Genomic DNA, 20,613 nt, shown 5'->3' with positions numbered 1-20,613 from the left:
CGTCTCTGTTCAAAAGCCATGCCGCTAGACAGAAGCGATCTGCCTGGTCAGAAAATACGGGACCCTGCCGCAGAAGATGGGGCAGATGACCGAGACGAAGAGGTCCGTCCACTGAGAGATTCACCAGATCCGCGAACCACGGCCGTCGGGGCCACTCGGGAGCCATGAGAATGACCGGACCGCGATGGAGTTCTATTCTTCAAAGAACCTTCCCCACTAACGGCCACGGTGGGAACACATAGAGAAGAACGTCGGAGGGCCAGGGAAGAACCAGCGCGTCCACCCCTTCTAAACAATGCTCCCTCCACTGGCTGAAGAACCGGGGAGCCTTGGTGTTGGCTAGTGTCACCATTAGGTCTAGGTGAGGGGGACCCCACCTGCTCATGATTAGATCCATCGCAACGTCTGATAACTCCCACTCTCCGGGATCGAGATGCTGACAACTGAGGAAGTCAGCTTGAACATTCTCCCTCCCCGTTATGTGGGAAGCTGCCAGGCGATCCAAGTGCCTCTCTGCCCAAAGAAAAAGCTTGCTGGTCTCTAACACCATTAGACGACTTCGAGTTCCCCCCTGTCGATTTATGTAAGCTACAGTGGTGGAATTGTCTGATAGCACTCGGACAGCTTTGTGACGAATCAGAGGAAGAAAAAACTTGAGGGCTAGGCGAACCGCTCGGGCGTCTAGGCGATTGATGTGCCATCGAGACTGGGACAGGGACCAGAACCCTTGAGTCGTTTGAGATTGACAGACAGCTCCCCAACCGGAGAGGCTGGCGTCTGTCGTTACTATGACCCAAGAGGGAGTCAAAAGAGGCATTCCCTGAGAAGGTGGGCCGAGGAAAACCACCATTGAATGCTGGCGATGGTAGTCAGAGAGAGGAAGAATCTCCTGATACTGCTCAGATATCGGCTTCCAATGCTTTCTGAAAAGGACGCATATGAGCAAACGCCCAGGGGACGAGATCGATCGTGGAAGCCATGGTCCCTAGAACCTGGAGGTAATCCCACGCCGTGGGAAGAGGGAAAAAGACAAAAATGTTCAACTGATCTATCAGATTGATTGTCCGCGAGTCTGAAAGAAAAACTTTCCCGATCAGAGTGTTGAAAAAAAAGCGCCTAAAAATTCCAGCTCTTGCGAGGGCTGAAGAGTGCTTTTGGAGAAATTGATTATCCAACCGAGCGATGTAAGAAGCTCTAAAACTCTGTCTACTGCGATGCGCAGAGATAGACGGACTTGGCCCTGATCAACCAATCATCCAGGTAAGGATGGACCAAAATCCCTTCCTGGCGAAGAGCTGCTGCAACGACTACCATGACCTTGGTAAAGGTGCGGGAAGCACTGGCGAGACCGAACGAGAGAGCCCGAAACTGGAAGTGCTGACCTAGGATCTGAAAACGAAGGAATTTCTGATGTTCCTGACGAATGGGGATGTGAAAATAAGCCTCCTTCAGATCTAGGGAAGTGAGAAATTCCCCGGGATGAACCACTGCAATTACCGCCCGCAGGGTTTCCATTTTGAAACGGGGAACCCTGAGGGCCTGATTGACCCTTTTAAGATCCAGAATGGGACGGAAAGAATCGTCCTTTTTGGGAACAACGAAGTAAATTGAATATTGGCCGGCGCCCCTTTCGTGTACTGGAACCGGACTGATTGCCCCCAATTCCTGAAGATTCAACAAGGTGTGGCAAACCGCAGGCCGCTTGGAATGGCCGCAAGGGGAAACGATGTAGAGATCCGGCAGGTGTCTGGCAAAATCTAATGCGTAGCCGTGCTCTATCACATCGAGGACCCAGAGGTCGGAAGTGATTTTGGCCCACTCCTCGAGAAACATAGAAAGACACCCACCTAAGTTTCGTGCGGAGGAATGGACCGGCCGAATCTCATTGGGGAGCTGACTTAGAGGTGGTGGACTGCTGATGGCCATTTCGGAAACCTCGACGGCCATGAAAGGAACGGGACCAAGACTGTGACCTGGATACCCCTCCCCTGGGGAAGGATCCACGGGCTCTGTTAACATAACGGCGATTCCCCCTGAAGCGAGAACGAGTCGGGAAAAAAGACTTCGACTGTTTGGGACGGTCCGCTGGCAGCTTATGGACCTTGTTTTCCCCCAAGGACTGAATAAGCTGTTCCAGGTCCTCACCAAAAAGCAACTTGCCCTTAAAAGGAAGATTGCCCAACCGAGCCTTAGAAGAAGCATCAGCAGACCAATTGCGCAACCAGAGAAGACGTCTGGCAGATACCGCTGAAACCATAGCTTTAGCTTGGGCCCGAAGCAAATCATATAGTGCATCCGCACCATAGGCTATAGCATCCTCCAAACGTTCAGCTTGTTCAGCCTCTGCAGACAGGAGGTCCTGGGTGCTGAGTAACTGCTGCATCCACCTAAGGCTTGCCCGCTGCATGAGACTGCTGAAAATTGTCGCCCGGACACCAAGAGCTAAGACTTCAAAAATACGTTTTAAATAAAATTCAAGTTTACGGTCCTGTACATCCCATAATGCTGTAGCACCCACCACCGGGATGGTAGTGAGCTGTCACAGCGATGACACAAGAATCCACTTTGGGAATTTTTAACATGTCCAGGCAGTCCTCAGGGAGCGGGTAGAGTTTATCCATAGCTCTCCCAATGCGAAGACCCGTCTCTGGAGATTCCCATTCCCTGAGGAGGAGCAAGCGATGCATAGGATGAAAAGGGAAAGTACGCGGTAAGGCCCTAAGCCCCGCCAGGACCGGGTCCACGTTTGGCGTCATCGCTGCTGCCACAGAATCATCTGGGGGGGCATCAATTCCCAGTTCTTGAAGAACGAAGGGAATAAGAGGCTCCAATTCTTCCCGCCAAAATAAACGCAGGACACGTGGATCATCACCCTCTAAGAGGGGGGGGGGGGGAATCATCATCATCCCCAACATCAAGCGGGTCCAAAGAAGGCGGGGGAGGTGGGTCCGCCGCGGGAGGGGGAGCTCCAGGGACTAAGCGAACCCTAACAGGGCCCTGAGGGTCCAAACCCACCTCGGAGGAAGGCCTAGGAAAATTAGGAGGGATTTGGGGGGGGGGGGGGACAACAGGAGGGGGGGGGGGGGGTCCACCTCCCTTTGCAGACTGGCCAGATAAGATTCATGTATTAACAGAACAAATTCTGATGAAAAACGGGCCCTGGCCGAATTTGTTGCAGGGGGGGGGGGGGGGGTCAGAGCCAGCACCCCGAGAGCGAACCGGGCTCAAATCGGGGGGAAAAGTGAAGGAATTGAGTCTCCTGCTCCCAAAGAAGCAGGAAGAGAAGGATCAGAAAAATTTAAAATGGCCGCCGCAGCCGCACGATCCCAGGACGGAAACGGCTTGGCAGCACGTCGGGGAGTCCTTCCCCGTGGTTGAATTGCTGGCGAATCGAAAGAGGAGCCTTCACCCCTGGAAAGGCACCTAGAACAAACACCCTCGCGGGAGAGTCGGGAGGCCGACTCTCCACAGGCAATACAACAGAGTGGCCGCGGCATGAGGAGGGAGCCGCAATGTAATTAAAATCAGCTGAGCTGGGAGCCCCAGAGGAGGAAGGCGGGAGATTGAACCCCGCTCTCTCCTCACAAAAATAAAAACTGCTGCACTTTACTTTTCCTTTTTTTTTTTTTTTTTTTTTTTATTAATCAAAAGAAAGAAACTGTATAGGTAAAAAAGTCTCTGTGTAATTTAATGTAGGAAATATTTTATTTTAAATCACAGAGTCAAGGGAATGTAACTCGTCCCTGAAAGGCACAACCAAGGAATGGGCATCTCGGAGCACAGCAGCAGGTACGTGGGGAGAGGGACTGGCACCACCAATATCACCCACACAGGTCACCGGGAAGGGAACCTAGGCTGATAAATATCAAGGGTCAAAGCCCCCCTAGGAACCCCAAGAGCGAGGGAGACAAAAGTGTCCACCCTAAACACAATCAGACAGAGAAAAATTCTCTTTTTTTATTTATTTTTTTAAATATTTAAGAAAGCAAATTAAAAAGGTACTTGCGTGAGCTTGCCCTTAAGAAAGAAGAAAAACACCCAGAGGGCAAGCTAAACAGAGAACCAAGGGTGAGATGTTCCACCTGCTGGAGACAGACGAATACTGAGGGTTCCTGGGTCGGTTCTGTCCTTATATGGGCAGCCTCAGAACTCTGGTCTGTCTCCACCTGCTGGAGACAGACGAATACTGAGGGTTCCTGGGTAGGTTCTGTATGGGCAGCCTCAGAACTCTGGTCTGTCTCCACCTGCTGGAGACAGACGAATACTGAGGGTTCCTGGGTAGGTTCTGTCCTTATATGGGCAGCCTCAGAACTCTGGTCTGTCTCCACCTGCTGGAGACAGACGAATACTGAGGGTTCCTGGGTAGGTTCTGTCCTTATATGGGCAGCCTCAGAACTCTGGTCTGTCTCCACCTGCTGGAGGACAGACGAATACTGAGGGTTCCTGGGTAGGTTCTGTATGGGCAGCCTCAGAACTCTGGTCTGTCTCCACCTGCTGGAGACAGACGAATACTGAGGGTTCCTGGGTAGGTTCTGTCCTTATATGGGCAGCCTCAGAACTCTGGTCTGTCTCCACCTGCTGGAGACAGACGAATACTGAGGGTTCCTGGGTAGGTTCTGTCCTTATATGGGCAGCCTCAGAACTCTGGTCTGTCTCCACCTGCTGGAGACAGACGAATACTGAGGGTTCCTGGGTAGGTTCTGTCCTTATATGGGCAGCCTCAGAACTCTGGTCTGTCTCCACCTGCTGGAGACAGACGAATACTGAGGGTTCCTGGGTCGGTTCTGTCCTTATATGGGCAGCCTCAGAACTCTGGTCTGTCTCCACCTGCTGGAGACAGACGAATACTGAGGGTTCCTGGGTCGGTTCTGTCCTTATATGGGCAGCCTCAGAACTCTGGTCTGTCTCCACCTGCTGGAGACAGACGAATACTGAGGGTTCCTGGGTAGGTTCTGTCCTTATATGGGCAGCCTCAGAACTCTGGTCTGTCTCCACCTGCTGGAGACAGACGAATACTGAGGGTTCCTGGGTCAGTTCTGTCCTTATATGGGCAGCCTCAGAACTCTGGTCTGTCTCCACCTGCTGGAGACAGACGAATACTGAGGGTTCCTGGGTAGGTTCTGTCCTTATATGGGCAGCCTCAGAACTCTGGTCTGTCTCCACCTGCTGGAGACAGACGAATACTGAGGGTTCCTGGGTCGGTTCTGTCCTTATATGGGCAGCCTCAGAACTCTGGTCTGTCTCCACCTGCTGGAGACAGACGAATACTGAGGGTTCCTGGGTCGGTTCTGTCCTTATATGGGCAGCCTCAGAACTCTGGTCTGTCTCCACCTGCTGGAGACAGACGAATACTGAGGGTTCCTGGGTCGGTTCTGTCCTTATATGGGCAGCCTCAGAACTCTGGTCTGTCTCCACCTGCTGGAGACAGACGAATACTGAGGGTTCCTGGGTCGGTTCTGTCCGGATATGGGCAGCCTCAGAACTCTGGTCTGTCTCCACCTGCTGGAGACAGACGAATACTGAGGGTTCCTGGGTAGGTTCTGTATGGGCAGCCTCAGAACTCTGGTCTGTCTCCACCTGCTGGAGACAGACGAATACTGAGGGTTCCTGGGTAGGTTCTGTCCTTATATGGGCAGCCTCAGAACTCTGGTCTGTCTCCACCTGCTGGAGACAGACGAATACTGAGGGTTCCTGGGTAGGTTCTGTATGGGCAGCCTCAGAACTCTGGTCTGTCTCCACCTGCTGGAGACAGACGAATACTGAGGGTTCCTGGGTAGGTTCTGTCCTTATATGGGCAGCCTCAGAACTCTGGTCTGTCTCCACCTGCTGGAGACAGACGAATACTGAGGGTTCCTGGGTAGGTTCTGTATGGGCAGCCTCAGAACTCTGGTCTGTCTCCACCTGCTGGAGACAGACGAATACTGAGGGTTCCTGGGTAGGTTCTGTATGGGCAGCCTCAGAACTCTGGTCTGTCTCCACCTGCTGGAGACAGACGAATACTGAGGGTTCCTGGGTAGGTTCTGTCCTTATATGGGCAGCCTCAGAACTCTGGTCTGTCTCCACCTGCTGGAGACAGACGAATACTGAGGGTTCCTGGGTAGGTTCTGTATGGGCAGCCTCAGAACTCTGGTCTGTCTCCACCTGCTGGAGACAGACGAATACTGAGGGTTCCTGGGTAGGTTCTGTATGGGCAGCCTCAGAACTCTGGTCTGTCACCACCTGCTGGAACGGGGGGCTTAACCCATGGTCTGGACTGATCCGGGTACATACAGGGAACAGCTCCACTGGCAACAAAACCACACACAGAATCTGGAGTATAGGAGGTGGGGACCAGTAAAAGGTAGCAGAGCCTGCAAACAATGCGGTTACAAAATAATTACATTAATAAACCTCTGACCAACGCTAAAGGAGAACCAGGAATACCAGCAAAATGAGGCAGTACCAGTGCAAAGAATCCAAGAGGGTGATGTTGGGAAGACCGGAGCTGGCGCATGGGGCATCGCCTCCCTACAAGGTCAACATGTGACGCATCTCAGAGTACAGCAGGCCCGCGTCATGCTGGCACCCCCTACCTGCAGCTTCTTTATCTCTTTCTTCAAGTCTGCTTCATATTTCTCCTTCTGGTTGGCGTTCGCTGCGTTGTGAAGCTGCAGAAGGAGGCAGGGAGGAGGAGTGCGTTAACAGGGAAGAGGCAGCAGCAGGTGGTGGGGGAGACAGCTAGGTGTGGGGGGGGGGGGGAGAGAGAGAAAGTGGGGAAGAGGAACAAGAAGAAAAAAACGCTGTCCAGGTCTCAGTTTCGCACCTTCTGCCAAATATCCTCGAACTGCTCCACCCCCTCCGATACCTTTTTCAAACAGCGATCAATCTCACCTGAGGGGAGACAGAGAGAGGGGATGTCCTTAGTGCCGGACACTGCTGTAATAAGAGGGGGGAGTTGGGGGGGGGGGGGTCTGCACCTCTCGCCCCTTTGCCAAAACACTCAACTTCCCTACCTCAGTGTCATCAAGAAAGAGACCGCAGGGAATGGAAAGGCTCAGGAGCTCGAAGGCCATTCCAGAGCTTGGCCCAAGCCCCCTCCGCTGCCTTGAACCCAAACCAGACATCGAAGGAAACAATTCAAAAGTCATTCCCTGCAAGACACATGAACACCCCCTTCTCCCGGACACAAGGACGGGATCCGTTTTGGCATTTGTGATGTTAGATGGCAGCTCCAGAGGCAGCTGGCAAGGAATGGGTTTGGCAGGGAAGCAGAAGGGGCAGAAAACTCCAATTAAACGCCCCGTTGGACAGGCTTTGCCCCCATCTTACCTTGTAGTTTTCTTTTATCTGCCATATTTCCTTCACTAGAGAGGGGCTCTCTTCATACTTCAAAAGGCTAGGATGCTGAAATGAGAAGAAAAAAAAACAAAACAAAGAGGGGTGGGAACAAAGAAGCCATGTTAGAGAGGCAGTCAAATCTAAGCAAGTCTGGCTCGGTCCCTGTGCTATGGAACGAGCCTATGAGTCCAGGGAAGAGAGGAAAATGTCCCTCCCCCCCATCTTAGCTCTAAGGAAGATCATGGGGAAGTCAAGGATAGGATCTAATGACGCGGGTCATCTCCTCGGGTGCTATCAATCTCATCTTGCACCTTTAAACATTTAGTGGCCTTACAAAGACCCGTGTTGGCTCTCCTGCCCTTCTCGCCCCCCCCCCCCCCCAAACAAAAATTCCGTTGCCAGGCGTTTTCTTCATAGAAGAAGGTCTGATTCCTGCTATGCCCCATCCCCAAAGCAAAACAAAGCGTCAACTTCCCTCAACACAGGAGATGACCGGAAGACCCGTGGACCCTGCTTTTCATCACCCTGTTAAAGATCTACTCAGTCCCTGTCCTCAGTTCATACAACTGGGACATTTTAAAGGACTGAGCTTATTCTCTTTCAGTCTCTTTTCTAATTCCCCCTTGCCTTCTGTGCCCCCCCCCCCCCAATACACAATCCCCAGCTGTGCTCAACTAATCTAAGCAATAGGAAAGGTCCCAGCAGGGCAAGAACAGCTATAGGGGCAGTGGGTGGGGAATACACACAGATAGGAACTGTCCAAAGAGTTAGGGGCAGGCATGGGAGAAAAAAAACAAACAGACAGGGCACTTCTTCCAAGTACTGCCATAAAACCCAGAACAGAAGGTAAAAGTGCCATGAGGTTGTCAGGTTTAGCAACAAGCTAGGATCATATTATAGCTAAAATAACATTCCAAGCAGCCTCTGCTCATGCAGTGTCTGGAGAAAGGCCTACAGTCCGTTATATCTAAGTACGCCAGAGTAGGGCAAGAACATGCACAGCAGAGTCAAGGCAAAGTATATAACACAGGGAGTAGCTCGAACTTTAGAAAGTTCCCAATGAACAGATTCACACTTTACTAAACTACAGAACGAACAATACGCATCCCTCCACTCATTAATACTGCGTTAAATGCTTCACCACCGCCCATGTGGACCAGAACGCAGCCATATCCAAGCTCCACATGCACATCATGTTCCGGGACTGGAAAGAGTGACAAGGCATGGCGGGGGAGCAAGACTGGAGGTACTCTGCCAGGACATCCCAGACCCTCGCTGAGGCATCCCCTGGCCTCTGTCTGGGCTGTCCCATACTAGCTGATGGCTTTAGGTGGCAGAGGAAGGCCGAGAATCTGCTTGTCACTATCTCAAGTCCTGGTTCCCCCCTTCCTATAACTAAAGTGGTGCTCCAAGAGGGCAAAGATTATTGAGAGAGTCACCAAGTGCCACCTTCCATATCACAGCAAAGTTGTGCATCTTATAGGTGAGGTTTAACACAGCAATATAGGAGCTCTGAACACCCTAGTCTGTCCAGTTGCCCCTTGGCTACGCTGTCACCGCTCACCTCCCCCTCCTTCCTTCACTACTATATTCTGTAACAGTCATCTGCCTACCATTCACTCCTGGGGTACCAGAAAATTCAACTGAACTGTTACTGCACAGTTCTGACTTCCCTTCAGAAACGGACGGCAGGGAAATTCTCTCAAACCATCCACACTCTGGAAGCAGCTTGCATGCTCATTTCCTGGACAGCCAGAGGAAATGTTGTTTGGGTGACAGGCACCAGGAGAATGCAAATGAGCCACACCAACAAGGACACAACGGGGAGTGCACGCAAGACACAGCAAAACTATTATTCTGGATCGCTGCTCTACGGCTGTACCCCGATGACCCTCTGAGCACGACACACAGCGCAGACGGCTGCCGATTGCCAGCTCTGCTGCAGGGCAACGTGTTCCTGACCTGATAAGCGTCACCCAATCTCATGCCTTGGCTCCCTGGCACCAGCCATGTTAATCATTTAAAGGAGAAGCACAGCACCACTCGGCTTCATCCTTCCAACGTCTGCTTACCGTCCCCGAGCCAGAAGTGCTGGAACTGGCTTGCTGAGCCTGGCATGCAACGAAAATAGCGTTCTGTGTGCCAGTTTGTTTTGCTGGGATTTAGGATGGCGCGGTAGCGAAGCTTGCCTTCCCCGCCCCCCTGTCATTTTTATTTTTTTTCAGAATTGTCAGCACAAAACAGAAACATGACAAAATATTTAGAAAAGTTAAGTGCCAACCAAAACATTTAGGAACCCACAAAACTTTTTTTTTTTTAAAATTTTAAATTACATTTTGGGAGAGGGACTTTTTTCCCCCCAACTCTATTGGGTTTTACTACACTTTGCTATTTTATTGCTTTTTTTTTTTGGGTGGGGAAATATTTGTCCTGCTCCTTCACCCCAGCCTCATCTCCTCCGGTTATCCTATTCCACTTAAACCTCTACCTCATGCCATGCTAGGGTCAGACCAGGGTCCATCAAGCCCAGCATCCGGTTTTCAACCGTGGCCAATCCAGGGCACAAGTACTCAGCAGATCTCATATCTATTTCAGGATAAGCCCTGGCTTTCCCAAGCCTACTTGGCTAATAACTGTTTATGGACTTTTCCATCAGGAAGTTGTCCACCCGCTTTTGAATCCCGTTATGCTAGTTGCTTCCTGCGTGCTCTCTCCAATGAAGCCCTCGCCCATCTCTATCTCCAGTGCTCAGCGACACTCATTTTCTCCTTCCAGCTCGTACCTGCCCCTTCCAGCAGCTGCAGCCGTTCTGTACCGCACTGCAGGTTTTGCTCCTGTGCTGGATGCGGCCTGGCAGACTCCAGGCATGGACGTTTGATCGCCCAACTGACTGAGATATTCTCACTACAGAACACAGATATGTTATCTACAATTTCTCTTCAACATACAGGACTCTCATAGACAATACCTATTTTCTGTCTAAAATTAGATTTGCCCCCTAATACTAATGGAAATGCCCATCTAAAATAATCAGGGAAAACCAGCAGCAGAGATAGAACTCCCACACATAGCACTGGTACCTCCACGCCATTTCTCCGCCAGACACTGCTGCAGAGATCCAAGAGTTATCTGTGGCCATGGCTGTGGAGCCAGGGCAAGCATGTAAAAGGCCTAAAATCGGGCTCATTCCATTTCTTCCTTGAATAACGTTCCTAAACGACGATTTCTGGCGAGATGTCAAGGAAAGCCTCTCGAACTGAAACCAAGCACCACATTAAAAGTCAAATACGCTTTTTCTGGCGTGACCAAAGGAAAAATTGGTTCTTACCTGCTAATTTTCGTTCCTGGAATACCATGGATCAGTCCAGACTAGTGGGTTGTGCATCCCAACCCGCAGATGGAGGCAGAGAACAAAACTCTGAGGCACTGCTACATAACCATGAGTGCCACCTGCAGTCCCTCAGTATTGACCTGTACCCAAGCCAAGATGACTCCTTCCAAACACTAAGGCTTTCTCCCTCTAGAGCGAGCTGAGGATTAAAGTTGGAACCCCCAACAAAACTGAACCCTCAGCTTAGAGTAATGAAAAAACTTCCAACCCCAAAATTGTTTAAACTATGTACAATCTTATTCAAATTCTACATCACCAGCAGCGGGAAAAGGTCTTTCGCAACAATAAGGGGACGGGAGTCTGGACTGATCTGGGGTATTGCAGGAACAAAAATTAGCAGGTAAGAACCAACTTTCCTTTCCTGTTCATACCCCAGATCAGTCCAGACAAGTGGGATGTACCCAAGCCCCTCTACACTGGGTGGGAACCCGAAAGAACCGCACGCAGCACACTTTCACCAAACATGGCATCTTCGAGAACTTCCGCACACGGAGCAAGGTGGCGATTACAGCCGCCGAATATCCACGCTTTGTCAGGCGAGCCCTCTCAAGGGCCAGACCGTAAGACAAAACAGAGTTGGGTCTTCATGATGGATCGGACCTTGCTGGAGAAGGTCCCTATGCAGGGGGAGGCATAGGAGGCTCTCCACCAGAAGCCTCTGCATGTCTGCATACCACAGGCATCCGGGGCCTCCAGAAGGACTAATCCTCTGTGGTGTTCGATCTTGCAAATGACCATGCCCAGCAGAGGCCACGTAGGGAAGGCGTACAGTAAGTCCTCCTCTGGCCAGGTCTGGACAAGGACATCGATCCCTTGGGAGCGCTAATCTCTTCTGCGACTGAAGACTCGAGGAACCTTTGCATTGTGAAATGTGGCCAGGTCAATGGATGAGAGGCCCCAGTGATCTAGGAGGCTCTGCTCGACAACGCCCATTTCCCTGGATCCAGACTCTTCCTGCTGAGAAAGTCTGCTCGGATGTTGTCTTTTCCCGCAATGTGGGAGGCCGAGATCCCTTATAGATTTATGTCCGCCCATTCCATTAAGGGGGTCTATCTCAAGAGACACTTGGTGGCTTTTGGTTCCTCCCTGGCAGTCGATGTAAGCTACCATTTTTGCGTTGTTCGACATCACGCTGACTGCTTGTCCTTGGAGCCTGTGGCTGAACTGCAGGCATGCTAATCTGACAGCTCGGGCTCCCAGGCAGTTTATGATCAGCGCACCTCTTCCCTGATCCATTGCCCCTGGGTTGTCAATTCTTGACAGTGGGCTCCCCACCGTTGGAAGCTCGCGTCCATCGTGAGGGCTAGCCAGTTCGCAGGGAGACAGGCTTATACCCTTGCTTAGATGCACTTCCTGTAGCCACCACTGGAGACAAGAATATACTTCCATCAGTAGGTGGAGGCGAATCGAGTAGTCTTGAAACAGTGGGTTTCAACGTGACAGCAGGGAGCGTTTGAGTGGCCGCATGTGTGCCCTCGCCCACGGTACCACCTCTAGGGTTGACGCCATCAGGCCGAGGACCTGTAGATAGCTCCACACCCTGGGGCACATTGAGTTCGTCAACCGACGCATGTGGCACGAGTTTCCTTATCCTCGAGGGAGGGAGGAAGACCATGTCCTGCTTGGTGTCGAACCGGACTCCCAGGTACTCTAAGGACTGGGAGGGCTTGAGACTGCTCTTGTCCATGTTCACGACCCAACCGAATTCCTGAAGCAGGGACCTGACCCTACTACTGGTCACCTGGAGGCTCTCTTCCAATGACTTCGCCCAGATCAGCCACTTGTCTAAGTAAGGGTGCACCAGGATCCCTTCTTTCCTCAGTGCCGCCACTATGACCACCATAATTTTGGAGAATGTTCTGGGGGCGGTGGCCAGGCCGAAGGGCAACCCCTGGAACTGATCATGGTGGTCTTCACAGATTGGGATATGAAGGTAGGACTCCGAGAGGTCCAGGGATGTTAAGAAATCTCCCGGTTGTACGGCCATGATGGAGCGAAGAGTTTCCATGCAGAAATGAATTACCAGCATGACAAATGACACTCTGGAGATCCAGGATGGGGCGAAATGAACCCTCCTTCTTGGGTACGATGAAATAGATGGAATAACGCCCCGTATTTTCCTGGGATGTAGGTACCGTGGTTATAGCCCTCAAACTGAGGAGCCTTATCAACATGGATTCCACTGCCAGTTTTTTGTGCTGGGATTGGCAAGGTGAAATCATGAACATGTCCTGAGGGATGCTGCGAAATTCTAGAAAATATCCTTCTCGTATGATGTCCAGTATCCATTTGTCTGATGTGATCTCAACCCACCTCTGATAGAAGAGAGATAGTCAGCCCCCTATTCCTCGTCCTATGGATGGGTCAGCCAAACTTCATTGGGAAGTTCAGGTCGAACCTGAGCCCGAACCAGAACCAGTTCCTCTTTTTAGTTGTCGGCTCCAAAAGGACTTAGACCTTCCCGAGGGCCGAGATGTCTGAACAAGAAGCATTGCTTCCTCTGACAGCTCCCATTCTCCGGGTCCCAACTTTTACCTACTGAAAAAATCCGCCCACACATTGTCCACCCCGGCTATGCAAGATGCTGCCAGAACTGCCAGGTGCTGCTCCACCCAGTGAACCAACAACTGAGCATCCTGAGAAACCATCTGACTTTTGGTCTCTCCCTGTCGGTTGATATAAAAGTCACCGTCATTGCATTGTCTAAGCTGGCAAACACCTTCCCCTAACACACTTCTGAAGCACAAGCAAAGCATCCTCCTTTCATTTCTCTACCATGACCATTCCAGGTCATTTTTCTTCAGACACAACTGCCAGCGGCATTTTGCTTTCTGCAGAGCTCCCCTGGTTAATCAGAAGTGGTCTGCCACATTGTCAAACAGTGCTATATAGCAATCACCACATCCCTCCCTGACCTGCGTGAACTGGCAACTGAAAATGTTACGGCTGCATCTCTTATTCTGAAAATTCTTTTATGCTCTCCTGATGCTCCAACAAACATCTATGAGCAGCCATGTTGGCAAGAGAGTCCCACATTGGCTCTCATTCGTTCGTGCAGTCCATGTCACTGTTGACATAGTAAATGTGGAACAAATCATACGCAGACAGCATAAGGCAATTCATTGCTTTTTTGTTAACAACAAAGCTTAACAAAACTCTAAACTTAATGGCTTAGCAACAAAATCATTAGACATGGTGAGCATCGCCACTGGTCATATAGATTCCTGTGATTCTTTATAAAAAAAAAAAACCAAAACACAGAGGCCACAGGGTTCTTGCAAGCATTTCTCACCTGAAGACTCGTGCACTACAGTTACTGACCCCAAACTATACACCATAGAGAAATGACTTCCCCCAAATATAGATACTACTGCCAACCCATCCCAGAGGGAGTGTGGTAAATAATCACAAGCACAACGCACATATTTCCCTCAACCCAGGTCTTTTCCTTCAAAGATTCGAAGAAGTGCAATATCTTAGGATATTCTTAAAGATAGTGCAGACCAAAACAAATAGCTTTGCTGTGCCTGTTTACCTAAGGTTCTTTGAAAAAGACAATTATCAAAGCATGTTAACTTTTTTAGGAAAACCCTTGAATGGCAGTGCACCCAGCTGAGCTTTCAAGGAGACATTAGCCCATCAATTCCGCAACCCAAGAAGTCTCCTGGCTGAGACAACAGACATCATCGTTCTGGAAGAAGTACGAATCAGGTCATATAAAGGCATCTGTGCCACAAGCGACTGCGGCCTCGAGATGCCCTGCCCGCTGAGACTCAGAGAGTGACATACTTCTGTTCTCCTGTAACGCTCGAAGCATAAAACTACTGCAGACAGCCGCCCGGATGCCCAATGCAGACACCTCAAATATCTTCTTAAGATGCACTTCCAGCTTCTTCTCTTGCACATCCTTCAGAGCTGCATCCCCCGCCACTGGGATAGTCGCCCTCTTTGTAACTGTGGAGACGGAGGCATCCACCTTCAGACCCACAGGAGTTCCAGAGTGTCCTCGGGCAAAGGATACAACTTATCCATAACCCGGCTCACCTTAAGGCCAGTCTCTGGAGTACCCCATTGCCTGACCACCAACTGTTTCACCAACTTATGAAATGGAAAAAAAGTCTTGGCCAGACCCTGCAAGCCTACCAAGACCGAATCCACATCCTCCTGGTCCGATTCCTCCTGAGAAGCCGCTATACCTAACTCAACCAGGACAAACGGTATCAGGGGACCCAGCTCCTCCTTCTGAAAGAGGCGGAGCATCTTGGGATCGACTCAGTCCATTGTCGAGACCTTTCCTTGGCCAGATCCTGCGGACCCTGATCCGGATCAGTGTCTGGGGCCCCATTCCCCTGTGATGATCCTCAGTCAGGATCTTCTGAGAAAGCCTCTTCAGTGGCCCCCAACCCCGCCAAATCCTTGTGCCCCCCCCCCCCCCCGAGGTCCCTGAAAACTTTGACCTCTTTCCAGGAAGGGGTCCAGCTGCCCTGCACTTGCAAGAGGGCTACCCCACGGCCTGGTGGGCTAAAAAGGCCTTTTGCATTAATACCACAAATTCAGGCGAAAAAGGAGAGAAATTCTCAGAATCCCCCCCCAGGCCTCCTCGGGACAAATCAGGTGGAGAAAGCAAGGGCGGGAAATCCCCTCTCCAAGCTGCGATTTAGCCATGAAGGATTCCAAAATGGCCACCGTTCCAGCACTCAACAAGAACTGATTGTCAGCCTTGTGCCGTGCAGCCTTTGGCCCACCGCAAAGATGTCCACCTCAAAGATGTTGCACAAGGGGGGCTGCTGCAGTCCCTCCCCTGCTGAGAGAAACCAGAACATCGACCATCCCGCGACAGGCGTGTGGAGTCACGGCCACAAACAAAGCAACGAACCTCCTTCAGCATGCCTGGGCATTGCGCCGACCACGAGGCAGACCCCATATGGGGAAAAATCACCGGGAGCCACACTGCACCACTGGCACCAGGGGAAAACAGCAATAAGCCTTCCAAACACTTTGCTCTTCTTTCCTCGTTTTGTTTTTTTTTAAGCTTTACAACAAAAACAAAACAGCAAGACACAGACAAGAGGAAAAAAAAATAAGAATAGCCTTATCTGAAGCTTGGCAAAAGCTTCTCCCTGAACTCCAGGTGGTGAGGGAACTGGACCACCAACTTTCACCTCCAGCGTAGAATCAAGTGCAATTTAGGGTTTCCAACCCCTATTCGTCTGCCCCTACAACCAGGAGGGATGGCCCCATCAGGACCTGCCAACCTCCTAAGAGAGAAATCTTGGAAGAAAACATTCTCTGTCTTTTTTTTCTTTTTTTGCGGTCCAGAACTGCAGGTTTTGCACCTCCTCCATCTGCTTGAGACAGAGAAATACTGAAGGACTGCAGGGGCTACATACACCTGGTTATGTGCAGGTGGCTGTGAAAATTTGTCTCCATCTGCTGGAAGGGAGGCAAAACCCAGAAGTCTGGACTGATCTGGGTATGTAACAGGGGAAAAAAAAAAGAGATCCGATAATTCTGAACATTTAAACTGACTCCAAACCTCACCTAAAAGTGTACAATATTTGCAAGGTCTCAAATGAGCAGGGATTTGAGCTCCTAGATCAGATACCGTGAGACGCAAAAAGATATCTGGGCACCTAGTCAGACACTGAAGGGCTGGAGAGGTTGCTGACCCACGCTGATTGTGCGTATTGCAGCTTTTTGATTTTTGTATCGCATGGCACAATGTGATTAATCTGGCCCCTGAAGAGCATTAGAGATAATGAAGTAGCTTGACAACTGGAATCTGGGTAATATGCATTAATGCAGAAGCCAAATCCCCAGGGTAAGTCAGCAAATCCTAAGGACTCTTTCTGACTCGCAGAAAGCACAACTTCAGCCCAGGTTCCCTTCTGCTGAAGAAAGAGAATTAATAAGACCAATATCTACCAGACAGTGCCACTCCTTCCAAAGGGAGCTAGCCCAATACTGGCATCTGCTGATTCCACCCCCTCCCCCCCCCCTTCAAAATAATCATCAAAATCTGGTATTTCTACCAATAGCCAACTGTGCTCCCCAAGTCAGTCAGACCTATATAACAATTATACAACCTCATCGTAATTCTTGTACAAGTTATGTTGCCCCATTGCAACTGTCTTGCACCTCCAGCAGTACATTTATTAAATTAATCTACAATACAAACCATATAATACCCAACCCAATGTTATTCTTATGCCCCATTCAATTACCTTTCTAACTCACCTCTATGAAATTATACTAACCCACTCAATAGAGTCATTCCTACCCCATCATGCAATCATCGTCCTAAATACCCACAAAGAATCATTTAACCTCCCCCCCCCCCCCAAGTCATACTAACCCATGAATCATTCTTACCTCCCACCATGCAGTCATCATACTAACCCCTTGCAAAAAATCACTTACCTCCACCAAGCAATCATCAAGTTAACCTCTACCAAGAGTCATTCTTACTCCCCACCATGCAACGGTACTAACCGCAAGAGTCACTCTTATCCCCCTTCATGCAATCATACTAATCCCCAAGAGTCATTCGCAACTGTCATCTTTAGCCCCCCCCAAGAGTCATTCTGACCAACATGCAATCATATTAACCCTCACCAAAAATCACTTACCCCCACCATGCAATCAAGTTAACACCCAAGAATCATTTACACACCCCACCATGCAAACTTTATCCTTACTCCTGCCAAGAAACATTCTTACCCCACCATAGGATCACCATACTAACCTCCAAATGTCATTCTTACCCCATCAAGCAATCAGTCCTTTTTACCATGCATCGTCATACTAACCTCCATGCAATTATCATATCAACTCCTCAAGAGTCATTCTTGCACTCCCATGCAATTGTACTAATCCCCCAAAAGTCATTCTTACCCCCATACAATCATCTTGGGACGGTAAGAATCATTCTTACCCCCCATGCAATTACCATACTAATCCCCGCCAAGAAGCATTCCTACCCCTCCCCACCATGAAATCACCATATTAACCCAAGAGTCATTCTAACCCCCGTTATGTTTACCCTCTACTATGTAATTATCATACTAACCTCCATGCAATTATATAAACTCCCCAAGAGTCATTCTTATGCTCCCATGCAATTATCATACTACCCCCCAAAAGTCATTCTTCCGCTTCCATGCAATGATCAGTCACCCCTCCACCATGCAATTATCATACTAACCCCCAAGAGTCATTCTTATCCCTACCGTGCAATTATCATACTAACCGAGTCATTCTCTCCCATGCAATACTAAGCTCCTCCCACCATACAATCACACTAACCCCCAAGTCATTTCTCCCATGCAATTAACATACTAACCCTTCCACCATGCAATTTCATATGAACCCCAAGAGCCATTCTTACCCCCACTAATTATCCTGCTAACCCAAGAGTCATTTTCTTCCATGCAATTATCATACCAACCCCCCCAAGCGTTATTACCCTATCACAGCACAATTACCACTCCAAGTGCAGTTATCATATTACTCAACTACCTAAGTAACTAGCGCCCCGGTGCAGCTGTCACACCACCGTGTACAGTTTAATTCTTACCTTCAGGCCAAATACCAGGTCACCAACCCTCCTCCCCCCCCAGCCCTACGGTGGGGGGGGGGGGAATGGCGGCGGCTCAGTGACAGGGAGAGGAGGGGGAGGAGGAGCCCGGGGGGGTGGGGGGAGCTAGGTAGTGGTGGAGGGGATGGAGAAGGCTGAGGCTACTCACCGCCAGACACCGGGGCGCCGGCTCTTCCCTCGCCGCCACGGGACTCCGCTCAGGTCCGGACCGCGCTACCCCGCGCCTCCTCTCTCGCCTCACGCACGGCAGTCCCTCCGTTTCTCCCTCTCTCTCCCAGCCAAGATGGCGGCCACGCAACCTCCCCCCCTTCTCTCGCGCTCACTCCTGGCTCCCCGCCCCCGCCTCCCTCGCCCGCGCTGATTGGCCGCGGCCGCCCCCTTTCTCTCTTTCATTGGACCAGAAGTAGGGAGGTAGGAGGGGGTCGAGGTAGACGATGCCCCTATTGGCTAGCAGCGCCAGGAGGGCGGAGCGAAAAGCCCATTGGTCAACGGCTTGTAGCAACGGAAGAGGTTGCGTCAGCCATATTGGTTATGGAGTCAGAAAAAAAAATAAATAAAACGGCATTCCGCGAAAGTTATGTGACGGAGTAGTAGGGGGCGGGCTTGAGCTGCATCGCTGCAGCAGGTGCCGAGGCAGTGCCCTTTAAGCGGTCTCCCCTATCACTTTTGATTGTAACCCCGCCCCTGGCAGGACGGAGAGGAATACGTGAAAAGGACCGCACTGGGGATGCGATTATTTATAGTTTAACAAAAATGGTGACATTTTGACATGCCCTTTGCACCGCCGCTGTTGTATTGATCGCAACCCCTTCCTCGTAGACACTGAGTCGTGCCCACCACCAGTAGGAGCTTCTTTCAAAGAAGAAAAAAAAAAAAGAAAGAGCTGCAGCTTTGAGACCTCAGCCATTGTTAAAGGACACAGGCCCCAGCACGCTTCCACTGAAGGCAGAGCTCCCGCGCGCAGATGGCACTACTACATGCCGGCACTGATTTTGGCGCCCCCACCACTACTGCCACGGTAGTCTAGGCATCCATTACTCTTTGGGTGAAGAAAACAAAGGCTGAAGTTAGGGGTGGTGGAGCTTCACTAGGTGACTCCCTCATCCTCTTGTACCTTAAATGACTTTTAATACTGTTAATACTGTTAAGAGATTTAAATTCCTCTGTTATAGCCCTTTTGTCTCGTCTCTCTCCACCCCCAATACATTTAGATACTCAACTCTGGTACAAGGGCTTTTTGTACAGAGTATTAGTAAACTTGCTCTCCTTCGTACGGGACAGACTCCTCCACCCAACCCCACATTCCAGCAGAAACCCCCCCCCCCCCAAACTTGGACAGAGGCATTAACAGTGAGGGGGTAGTTACACTTCTCCCTATCCCCCACTTTTGCTTTAACCACAGCCTTGTATGACCCGACCCCGTGAAGAAAACACACTACATCTAGATGCGCAACCAGAGTTGTTCCATTCATCTTACCCTATAAACAGCCCAAGGCCAACAGCCGCACACTCAAGGAACTAAAGGACAAACCTTTCTTTAGACCTCTGCAAGAAAGCCAGAATCTGCGCTACCACTGCCTGCCAAGGAATAACTCCCTGCTCCATACACCAAGACTTGAAGACTCTCCAAACCCAGACCTATTCCAAGAAGTAGGGGGGAGGGGGGGGGGGTGTCTTACGAGCTTGCAGCATAGTAGAAATAACATCCTCTGGCGATCCTTTCTTCCTTAGTTGCCTCCTTTCAAAAGCCAAGCCACTAGATCCACTTGATCTGAAAATATAGAGCACCGCCATAGAAGAGTGGGTAGATGGCCCAGCCTCAGAGGCCATCCACCGCTAGGTTGATCAGATCCACAAACCAAGCACTTTGCAGCCACTGCGGAGCCACAAGAAGCACCTTTCCTGGGTAGACCTCTATTCTCCTTACTACCTTGCCCAGCAGAGGCCAAGTTGGATAAGTGCAAGGTGCTGCATATAGGAAAAAATAACCCAAGCTGTAGTTACACGATGTTAGGTTCCATATTAGGAGCTACCACCCAGGAAAAAGATGTAGGCATCATAGTGGATAATACTTTAAAATCGTCGGCTCAGTGTGCGGTGGCAGTCAAAAAAGCAAACAGAATGGTGGGAATTATGCGGAAGGGAATGGCAAATAAAATGGAAAATGTCATAATGCCTCTGTATCGCTCCATGGTGAGACCACACCTTGAATACTGTGTACAATTCTGGTCACCACATCTCAAAAAAGATATAGTTGCGATGGAGAAGGTACAGAGAAGGGCAACCACAATGATAAAGGGGATGGAAC

At 50.3% G+C, this 20,613-nt stretch overlaps 1 protein-coding gene across 1 annotated transcript in view; it reads right to left on the bottom strand.

Annotated features, from left to right (window-relative positions):
* Positions 1-18,611, bottom strand: part of CNOT3 (CCR4-NOT transcription complex subunit 3) — a 53,758-nt gene extending 35,147 nt beyond the window's left edge. Inside the window, 4 exon segments of the mRNA XM_029584278.1 lie at positions 6,573-6,647; positions 6,803-6,870; positions 7,309-7,383; positions 18,454-18,611. Coding sequence (XP_029440138.1) covers positions 6,573-6,647; positions 6,803-6,870; positions 7,309-7,333 — 168 coding nt within the window. The 5' untranslated portion in view covers positions 7,334-7,383; positions 18,454-18,611.
* Positions 18,612-20,613: the final 2,002 nt, after the last annotated feature.

Source organism: Rhinatrema bivittatum, chromosome 19, assembly GCF_901001135.1.
Source record: "Rhinatrema bivittatum chromosome 19, aRhiBiv1.1, whole genome shotgun sequence".
Lineage (NCBI taxonomy): Eukaryota > Metazoa > Chordata > Amphibia > Gymnophiona > Rhinatrematidae > Rhinatrema > Rhinatrema bivittatum.
This window is presented reverse-complemented; position numbering and strand designations above follow the sequence as displayed.